This window comes from Vicia villosa, linkage group LG1 (assembly GCF_029867415.1).
Source record: "Vicia villosa cultivar HV-30 ecotype Madison, WI linkage group LG1, Vvil1.0, whole genome shotgun sequence".
Lineage (NCBI taxonomy): Eukaryota > Viridiplantae > Streptophyta > Magnoliopsida > Fabales > Fabaceae > Vicia > Vicia villosa.
In genome coordinates, this window is record NC_081180.1 from 181,271,554 (window position 1) to 181,281,856 (window position 10,303).

At 31.4% G+C, this 10,303-nt stretch overlaps 1 protein-coding gene across 6 annotated transcripts; it reads right to left on the reverse strand.

The window, feature by feature from the left end:
- Positions 1-3,069: 3,069 nt before the first annotated feature.
- LOC131644720 (protein NO VEIN-like) lies at positions 3,070-7,303 on the reverse strand. Of its 6 annotated transcripts, none has more exons than XM_058915283.1 (5): positions 6,838-7,294; positions 5,938-6,288; positions 5,113-5,247; positions 4,751-4,954; positions 3,070-3,974 (listed from the first exon to the last, which is right to left on the reverse strand). In XM_058915283.1, exons 2-4 carry the CDS (start codon positions 6,241-6,243, stop codon positions 4,871-4,873), a joined length of 525 nt encoding a protein of 174 aa, XP_058771266.1. In that variant the 5' UTR covers positions 6,244-6,288; positions 6,838-7,294; the 3' UTR covers positions 3,070-3,974; positions 4,751-4,870. The 6 variants fall into 6 exon arrangements, 5 of the variants coding, with proteins under 5 accessions (XP_058771266.1, XP_058771265.1, XP_058771268.1 ...); XM_058915282.1 differs by having other exon boundaries at positions 5,938-6,320; positions 6,838-7,293; XR_009296619.1 differs by lacking the exon at positions 5,938-6,288 and having other exon boundaries at positions 6,838-7,223.
- Positions 7,304-10,303: the final 3,000 nt, after the last annotated feature.

The following is a 10,303-nucleotide window of genomic DNA, read 5'->3' on the forward strand; positions in this document are numbered from 1 at the left end:
ATTTTGTTTCTTCAACCAAATTTATTTAACTCCACATTGTTCTTAATAAAAGCAAATCATGCAGGTTCAGGAGGATAAAATTAATGAGATGCATACCATGATTAACATCATATTGTCCAAAATTGTCATCGTGGACACCAAGTTGGATAAGCCAAAGAATTTGAGCCAAAGTCCTGCACCACTGTCTAAAAGAAGCGGAACTCCAACTTTAAAACAAAAACGTGTTGCCAAGTCGCCTAAGTCGCCGTTTAAACGTTCGAAATATTCATGGGAAGACGATGTTAACAATATTATTATGTTAACATCAGATGATGACACAAACAACAAACTTGACAATAACATTAAGCATTCATCTATGCCTAAGGTAGAAAACAACCTATAATGAGTTTCTGTTTAATTGTTTGTTTTTATTCTAACATTGTTAAACTTGTCATAGATGAAAAACAAGCTGTCTCCAATAAGGAATCAAGCATCGGCGTCAAAGAAATTGTCGTCCTTTGCAACTTCATCGAAAGCAACAACGTCAAGGAGATTACCTTTCACAGCTTTGCCCAATGAGAGACAATTAAAAGTTCCAAAATTAGAGATTAAAGGGAAAAAGATTATGTCTAAGGTGAGCATCAATCAATCCTAAATTCATATATTTTATTTTTTTAACTTTGGATGTGTAACCAATTAGTTGTTAACAGCTTGTTGAGACCAACTTCGTAACCACCCAAGAAATGAAACTTAAACCTATAGAAGAACAAGTTTCATATTATGTTTTTCATGCTAAGAATGATCCGAGGTACCAATTTTAAAAAAGTAGAGATTTTTTATTTCCACGGTAACATTTAATGACACCAACTTATATATATTTAATATGTTCATGGATCCAGTGAAGAATTGTTCAAGATTGAAACCATAACATGCTTAAGAAAGAACTTTCTGACTCTGTGTCCTGGAAGGATAATTGACACTGAGGTACTTTTATTGATTGCAGAATTATCAAACTTTTAAAATAATCCCGACTTAATTGAAATAATTTTGTTTACTGATTGCAGATCATTCACATAATGTCTCTTAAGACAACTTGGATTCAGAGAAACGTTGCGTTCCCATCTATATGGTCACTTCCCCCATCGTTTGTGGTATGTATTCGTTAATGACAATAATTTAACAATATGCTTGATTATGGTGAGCAAACTAATTTTTAAAATAATTCTTTTCATATGTTTGGTAGAGAGACGTATATGATGGTAAAAAAATTGAAGAACTGGTTAGTGAGTATGCAAAGAATTGGATGCCCCATTTTGAGACTCTAAAGCATGTATGAGTTTGGTATCATAATGCATTACTTCTATCTTAAATATACTGTGAAGCCATTTGACTTTCTTACTCGTCCTTTATTTTTGTTAGATTTATCTACCAATTGAAGATTGTGTTGGAAATTGGTTTTTGATGGTTGCCTCTGTCCAAGACCAGATTTTGTATCATTTGGATCCGGGCTTTGAAGAAAGAAATATAATCCCTAGACAAGATACCATTAAAGAAATGGTAATGTACATGTGATGATTTGTATTTGAATCTTCCACTAATCTATTAATATATTTTGTTTACCAATTGAATTTTGTAGTGGCAAGTTATCACTCAAATGGTGGAGACTATGGTGCAAATTAATTACCTTCCTCCCAACTATCTATTTCAAGCACAACACAAAGATAATTGGGATATCGCTGACCCAATAGGACTTGTTTCAGAAGGCTTTTGGTACCAAAATTTTCAATTTATTTTAACCATTGTGTATTTATTTTCTATATATAAAACACTTTTTCATCTTATGTGATAATTGTTCATTTTGAATAACCAGCCAATACTCTGCGGTGTGGGTTTTAGAATGGCTAGCAATGGGTTCATCGTTCACACCAAACATTCATGTCACGGTGGGTATATTTAAGATATAACATGGTCAATTAATTTTGGAATATTAAATATTTGTCTTGGTATTAATATTATCAATTAATTTTGACAGATGAATGAAGATGTTGTCAGAATGAAGGTGGCTATTGATTTGCTGTTAGGTGACCACAATGAATATAAAGATAGCTTGATGGTTATGGCTGAAAAAGCTTGGCCGATTGAATGATGTCTAAACATCAAAAAATTTCAATTAGTGTTAGACTTAAGTTAGTTTGGACGACCCTTTTGGTTGTGCTTTTATTCAATCATTTTCCTTAGATCTTTTATTGTCGTTTTACACCGCACTCTTTTCCTTTTATTATAAGGTTTTTAATGAGGCGGTTCCGTTTATTCTATGTTCTTTCAAGTAATAAAATTCTTTCTTTGTTTCTATCCTTGCTTATGTATGTTTCTGGCTTGCTTACATTCTTTATGCTTTGCTCAGTCTTGTTTGATTTTAAATCAGTTTCCACGACACTAACGGATTTAGTCACCTAGAAAAAACATAATAAGAAAATGAAAAATTCGGTGCCGATTAAACTTAACAAATATCCATAATGATGTTTAGAAGTGCATAATAGTACTTCTAAAGACAGAAGTAATGAAGGAATTATTTCTCACTGGAGGCTCAAATTCGGGCTTCGGCAACACTATTTCCTCAAATAAGGCTACAAATTTTTGTTTGTGCTGAATAAAGAGTAACAGTAAGAAAGTCAAAACTTTGAACAATTAACAAATGATTTTACTTCAAGATAATCCAATTCAATAGTATTTGATGGACTTCAATTTGCAGTGGACTTCAATTTGTTAGATTTCTAAAGATAAATTTGTAGTGGACTTGTATATAATAAAACTTATCAGTTTGCACAGAAGTTTTGAATTTGCAGTGAAAAGAAGTTTCAACTTGCAGGGAACTGTTGGTAGTGGTTTTGTTTTTCACAGTAAAATTGCATTTCAGTGTTCTCCCAAACATGTACTTTAACATTATCACTAATGCTAGCTAGTTCATAAACTGTTTTGTGAGTAAACTAATTAATGTCACTCTTATAACCTAACATACTGCAAATTGCATGTGGTTTTGGTGCTTAGACCAGAAAAGATATAACAGTGGCAATCACTTCATTGAAACCATACAACAAAAGATCCTTTTTTATTAAGGAAAAACAAGTCAGGGCAACATAGAAACACTAATCCATAATATAAGAAAAAGTCAATACAACTAAACACTTCATTAAATGAAATAAAATTTTTCCTAATTAATGATCAATTGAATTCCTTCAGTCTCTTTTTGAGCATATCCATTGATTTCTTCTTAACACTGTCACTAAGAAAAGCAGCCACAATTATATTGGAAACATGCTCAAGTGCACTAGTTCCAACTTCGTGCATAGCATCCAAGGGTAAAATTTGTTGCCCCGTAGACATAAGCGAATCAAGATAAAAAACCACTTCGTTTAAGTACTAGTTTCCATTCGGCTTTACCTCTTCCGTAGTCCAAAGAGCAATGTCTGTTAGTTTCATTTTCGACAAAGCAGTCTCCCACATTGTTTCAACCTGATCCTCTACAAGTAGTCCTCCAACAATCCTTAGGACCATCCATTCATTAACCTGACTACAAACCTTCTTCTCAATATGCAATTTTATCGAAGGAATTCTCTTCTCTATCACCAATTTAAGAGCTCTAGCAGGAATACTCAGAAATATGATTATTGCACTTAACACAAAGCTCCAACACCTGAACACAGTTCACCGACATCTTAATAGCTTCCGTCACATTCTTCTTGACAGAATAAGATTCAAGAAGCTCCTCAAGTTTGACAAGAAGGGTTGTTCCAACTTGCTGCAGCTTGAAATTATCAGTCTGGAGTTCACTCTTTAGCTCTTCACTCTTTTGCAATCATGTTGAAAAATTGTGGCTGCTAACCGACGCAACGGGAATTTTCTTCAAACCGTTTATCGTAGTATAATTGGAGGGCACTCTTCCGCTTCTGAAGACGCAACCACTTCCTGTCCAGGTCCTGTAGAACCCAAAGTATCTAAAAAAATGCACAAGGAATCAATTTGAAATTAAGAGAGCCATTTTATTTCATTTGAAATTGCAGTCTCTGTAGTAAATAACTAAGAAACTATTTATGGTTAACATAACAGATTAGGCTATGTTTTATTGGGTTTTAGGAGCTCATCATGCATTCATTCAAATTATGTATTTGTTTCATGACAATCCATCACATATGCTAAAGTTAACGTTCCACTGCTAAAGTTAAAGTTCCACAGCTAATGTAATTCTAGAACATGCCTTCAGGATATAACTTATTATTTTTAATTATATAAAGAATCTGAATTTTAAACAATTCTAAAAATTATATAAAGAATTAAGACCATGAGAATATATTCCCTATATCATTATGACTACATTATGATATAAAGTATATAAACATGTTTTGATTCAATAGAAAGTGAAATTAATTATGCATTTTTTGAGTCAATAGAAAGTGAAATTAATCATGAATTTTTTGATTCAATATAAAGTGAAATAATCACGTAAAAGTCAGTGGCTGAACAACAGCTTCAGGTCTCTATAGGTATTTCAATAAGCTTAAACACTTCTCCTTTCGATACATGGAAATAAAAGGAATCTAATCAAGGTGTGGAAATAAAAAGAGAAACCGTATATGAATTGAAGGTAAGATCTAGCATACAAGGCAAACTATATAAACAGAACAAATATATGACCTAATGAAACAAGCCAAGTACAAGGTAAAAGCACTACAGGAAAAAAGTTAAATCTTGACCAAATCGTCATATACTTTACCTGTGTAACATTCGGTTCCTTTTCAAGTTCTTCACCAAGAGACTGAGCTTTCTCTTCACGTAACTTCGCTAATGCTGCTTGTTTCTCTGCGGCTTCCTGTGTTGCTCTTTCACAAGCCTCCTATTCTTCCTTTAGCTTTCTCTCAGCTTCAGCAGCTTCCCTTGCAAGAAGTTCTTCTTCTTCCCTTCTCTGCCGTTCCCGAGCCTGGACATAAACTCAGCATTAATCCAGTACAACGACAGTGCCGAGACTTTCCAAATAAATGCCAAAGGAAGAAATTGGGAACAGGGAAAAACATAAATCATGGGGTAGAGACCAAGATAACTGACAAAAGAAATAACCATACACTACAAAAGACATACTTGATCACCTTCTAGTGCAGCCCTGTATGCAGCATCTTGCTCATTATTCAATACAGCAATACCAGAATCTTGAAGAATGAAAGCAAGAGTTGGCTCCACCCTTTCGGGATAATTATTATCATCTGCATTTTGAACCTGAATCAAATGAAGAAAATATAAGATACATGCGCAGAATAATAACTCTCAAAGCTCACCACCACCAATTACCAAAAACATACAAAATTTCCATTATGGAGAATGCATCTTTAGTTAAAATAGTTCTTTAAAGTCATCCCCGTCACAAACAGTAAAAAGTAATGCCAAGTATTTAGACAGAACTCTTGTAAAATAACCTTATTCAGTTTATCACTTTCTGGCCTAGAGTGAACAACACTACAAAAATAGTAAAATGATGTCAACAACATTCCAAAAAAAATAAAAATCAATAAGATATGCCGGACATTTTCAAAACATCATCATTGCTGCCTAACACTGTAATTGCCCCTTACCCCCAAAACATAACTTAGTCAATTCACTCCAGCGAAAGTGACTGTTTATATACATGATATATACAGTTGTGAGAAAAGAAATTAAACTAGCTTTAACTTCTAAGGTACACTGAATCTATGAATGCAATGAACCCTATGATATATGGAATTCTAATTGTACTTGGCAAGCAGAACTTTAATTATACTCTATTTCCAACAGTTACTAAGATGTGGATCAGTACACGAGTTTTACAAACAATAATAAAAAAAAGGTATGACAGAATCAAAAAACATCCCCCCGTAGTCATTACTCCTCTATTCCTAAGTACGACAAATGAAGTTGAAAGGATATCCTCACCAGTTCAAGTATAAAATGTGAATCTTGAGAATAAAGTTCTTGTGAAAGACAATGCAATGCTCTCCCAGGCCATAAAGAAACTGAAAGGATATTCCTAGCATGTTGCTTCTTCAACATGCAACTGTCAGTATCAGAAAGACTAGGATCTAGGCCAAACTCATCCTGCCTAATAGATTCAATGACCAAAGTAGAATCAATATCTTTGCCACTTTGAAGGTGGCTAGTCATAGATTTTTCTGCATCAACTGTTTGACTAATTTCAGTACACCTTTCATTGAGCTCACGGGGCACAAGTGATGTAACCATATCCACTTCAGGCACAGGAGACTTATCCAAGAATTCTTGGTCATGCTTCAGTCATGCACTTGTATTAGTTTTGTCATCTTTTTTTAGCATGAAACATGAGCACAAAACTGATCAAAAGTATTGTTCGAAATAAATGCTTTGTCATCATTAAGCTTTTCAAATAGTGACTTTGAATGAAAAATTGCTAAAAGTCTAAAAAGTCACTTGTCTTTGCGTAACATTCTTAATGTTCAGTATTCACCTTTGAGGATATGCTATGACAATCTACTAAATGCCAATCAAATCAAAATTTTGAATACTTACAAAACCAAACTTTTCAAAAGCGTCGTACTAATTACCCAGGCCATAAAGAAACTGAAATCTAGTGGGTCACTAAAATCATAAACCATACCAAATTAACAAACTAGGTTCAGATTTTTCACACAGAAAACTCAACTACTATTCATAAAAATATTGTTTGACTCAACTAATAGCATTCAAAAATCAAAACCACCAACAAGTTAAAACTCAGAATTTCCCAAATTGAAATGAAAACAAAATCTAGGTTAATAATGATAATCAATGAACAAGTAGCAAAGACAGAGTGTGTAGTACCTGGCAGCTAGCGGTGGCTGGTGAGAAACGAAAATATTCTGCGAAAAAGATTTGGTTCCTAATCTCTCTTTAAATTGTCAACGGAGAGGGTTTGTCCCCGAGAATGGAAAAGAGAAGAAGAGATTTGTGTATCTATGTTTATGTACGAAACATAAAAGAAGAAAGCGACTGAGAGAGAGAGGAATGAGAATTTAGGATTAAGAATTTGGTACAGCTTTATAAAACACCAAGCATCAAACCATGGAAATTGGACATAGTCTGCTTTGCTTCTACCGCTGCCGGAAAAAATAAAGGAAAAAAATTGAGACTTTACTGAGAAACATGGAGAGGTGGAGAGATGTTTTAGATAGGTACGAAACACAATTCGTACAAAAGTAAATATTTTTGACACGGTAAAATTTTTTTTTTACACTGTGGAAACAAAATCCACTATAACTAATTTTACATGTTCCCAAATTTATTTTATTAAATCTCAAGCATTCATTTAATCTTGTGGTTATTTTTAGGGGTTTCACCGGTGAGGGACTTAATTGAGCCCTCACCCTAGACTTAACCTTTAAATATAAGTCGCTTTACAATTCCAGTGAATAATTAATGTTATTTTTCCTATTATATTCTTAAATATTTATTATTCTCTCTCCTTTTAATTATATAAATTTATCTTCCACATGTCATTAATGAAGGATAATTTTGTAAAAAACTTCCTAATTTCTCATTTTTATACAACAATTATTATTTTTCTTAAACTGTGTGAAAAATCTAAAACGACTTATAATAAAAAACGGAGGGAGTAATATAGTACGGGTACTTATATGGTACGCATATGTGATATTGATATTAACACATTTAATTAAATATTTCATAATAACAAAAATATGTTTACTATTGATTTAAATATTTTTATAGATAATTCCAAAACATATATATATATATATATATATATATATATATATATATATATATATATATATATATATATATATATATATATATATATATATATATATATATATATATGAATAATTATACGATCGATTCAAATATTTTTATATATGAAATATTATATTTGATTTGTAAATTGATTTTAATCAATTAATATTAACGGGAACAAGAAGTTAGTGATCAAAATATTGAATATTAATGGGAAAATTAAATTACTTATCAAAATATTGAATATTAACAGGAACATGAAGTTACTGATCAAAATATTGAATAATAACAGAAACATGAATTGAATACTAACAGGAACATAAAGTTACTGATAAAAATATTTAATATTAACAAGAACATGAAGTTACTGATCAAAATATTAATATCAGCGGAAACATGAAGTTACTAAATGAAATATTGAATATTAACGGGAACATGAAATTACTGATAAAAATATTGAATATTAATAGGAACTTGAAGTTACTGATCAAAATATTAATATTAACGGGAACACGAAATTACTAATCAAAATATTGAATAATAACAACAACACATCAAAATATGGTATATTAACGGGAACATGAAGTCATTTATCAAACTATTGAATATTAACGGGAACATGGAGTTATTAATTAAAATATTAAATATTAACGGGAAGCGATGCTAATATGTTGAAAGTAAATGTGACTAAGTTTATTGCATTGGACAATCGACGTTGTGTTGTCTATTCTTTATGCAGGTCACATTTTGTTCTACTGTTGGTAAAACAATAATATTAACGGGAACATGAAGGTAGTGATCAAAATAATTAATACTAATGGGGATTTTAAATTACTTATCAAAATATTGAATATTAACGGGAACATGAAGTTACTGATCAAAATATTGAATAATAACAGAAACATGAATTGAATAATAACGGGAACATGAAGTTACTGATAAAAATATTTAATATTAACAGGAACATAAAGTTACTGATCAAAATATCAATATTAGCGGAAACATGAAGTTACTAATCGAAATATTGAATACTAACGGGAACATGAAATTACTGATAAAAATATTGAATATTAATAGGAACATGAAGTTACTGATCAAAATATTAATATTAACGGGAACACGAAATTACTGATCAAAATATTGAATAATAACAACAACACATCAAAATATGGTATATTAACGGGAACATGAAGTTATTTATCAAACTATTGAATATTAACGGGAACATGGAGTTATTAATTAAAATATTAAATATTAACGGGAAGCGATGCTAATATGTTGAAAGTAAATGTGACTAAGTTTATTGCATTGGACAATCGACATTGTGTTGTCTATTCTTTATGCAGGTCACATTTTGTTCTACTGTTGGTAAAACAATATTATTAACGGGAACATGAAGTTAGTAATCAAAATAATTAATACTAACAAGAATATTAAATTACTTATCAAAATATTGAATATTAACGGGAACATGAAGTTACTGATCAAAATATTGAATAATAACGGAACCATGAATTTACTAATAACGAGAACATGAACTTACAAATAAAAATATTGAATATTAACAGGAACATAAAGTTACTGATCAAAATATTAATATTAGCGAAAACATGAAGTTACGAATCAACATATTGAATATTAACTGGAACATGAAGTTACTGATAAAAATATTAAAAATTAACAGAAACATAAAGTTACTGATCAAAATATTAATATTAACGGGAACATGAAATTATTGATCAAAATATTGAATAATAACGGGAACATGAAGTTACAGATCAAAATATTGAATATTAACAAAAACATACCGTTACTGATCAAAATATTGTATATTAACGAGAACATGAAGTTATTGATCAAACTATTGAATATTAACGGGATCACGACGTTCGGAAAATTGACCATGACACTGTTGAACACCTCCCCCATTTTCGTACTCACCATTAAATAGAAAATTCGCAACAAAACAAAATGAACTCATCTTTGGCCTGTTCTTATTGGGACTTCGGTTATATGGGCCTTTCAATAAATAACCCATTCATTTTATGAGTTATAATCCATACAATTTCTTTACACATATTATTTCTCCATGGAACCTCTACATTTCTTAAATGCATCCTTAGATGTATTATTCAATCTAAAACAATATAAACTTTATTTTCTTAATTACTTTTTATTTTCAATATTCAAATTTTTTAATATTAATATTTTTGTATCTTTTCCCATTTTAACTCAAATTTCATCTTTTACTAATACATTTTATTTTTCTCAATTCAAATGAGGTAAAACGACGGGTACCCGTTGTCGCACGCTCGCGAAAAATGAACAGAGTCGCCACCAATATATTTATCCCATAAGGGAAAGGAATATCAGATAACCTAACAAAGGAAAGAACAGGGTCTTGCGACCAGAGAATCAAGGTACGGGAGTCGGTTACGCAAGGGGAAGGTATTAGCACCCCTCGCGCCCATCGTACTCGATGGTATCCACCTATGTTTGTTTCTATCTAAAGGGTGTATAACTATGTCTATGTCTA

What these genes read in the sequence shown, in the direction of transcription:
- LOC131644720 (XM_058915284.1), bottom strand. Translation starts at nt 6,243, where the DNA reads ATGGTTACATCACTTGTGCCCCGTGAGCTCAATGAAAGGTGTACTGAA. An exon ending in CACATTTTATACTTGAACTG is followed by an intron (nt 5,248 to 5,937) that starts GTGAGGATATCC and finishes CATTTGATTCAG; the next exon opens with GTTCAAAATGCAGATGATAA. An exon ending in CTGCACTAGAAGGTGATCAA is followed by an intron (nt 4,955 to 5,112) that starts GTATGTCTTTTG and finishes GTTTATGTCCAG; the next exon opens with GCTCGGGAACGGCAGAGAAG.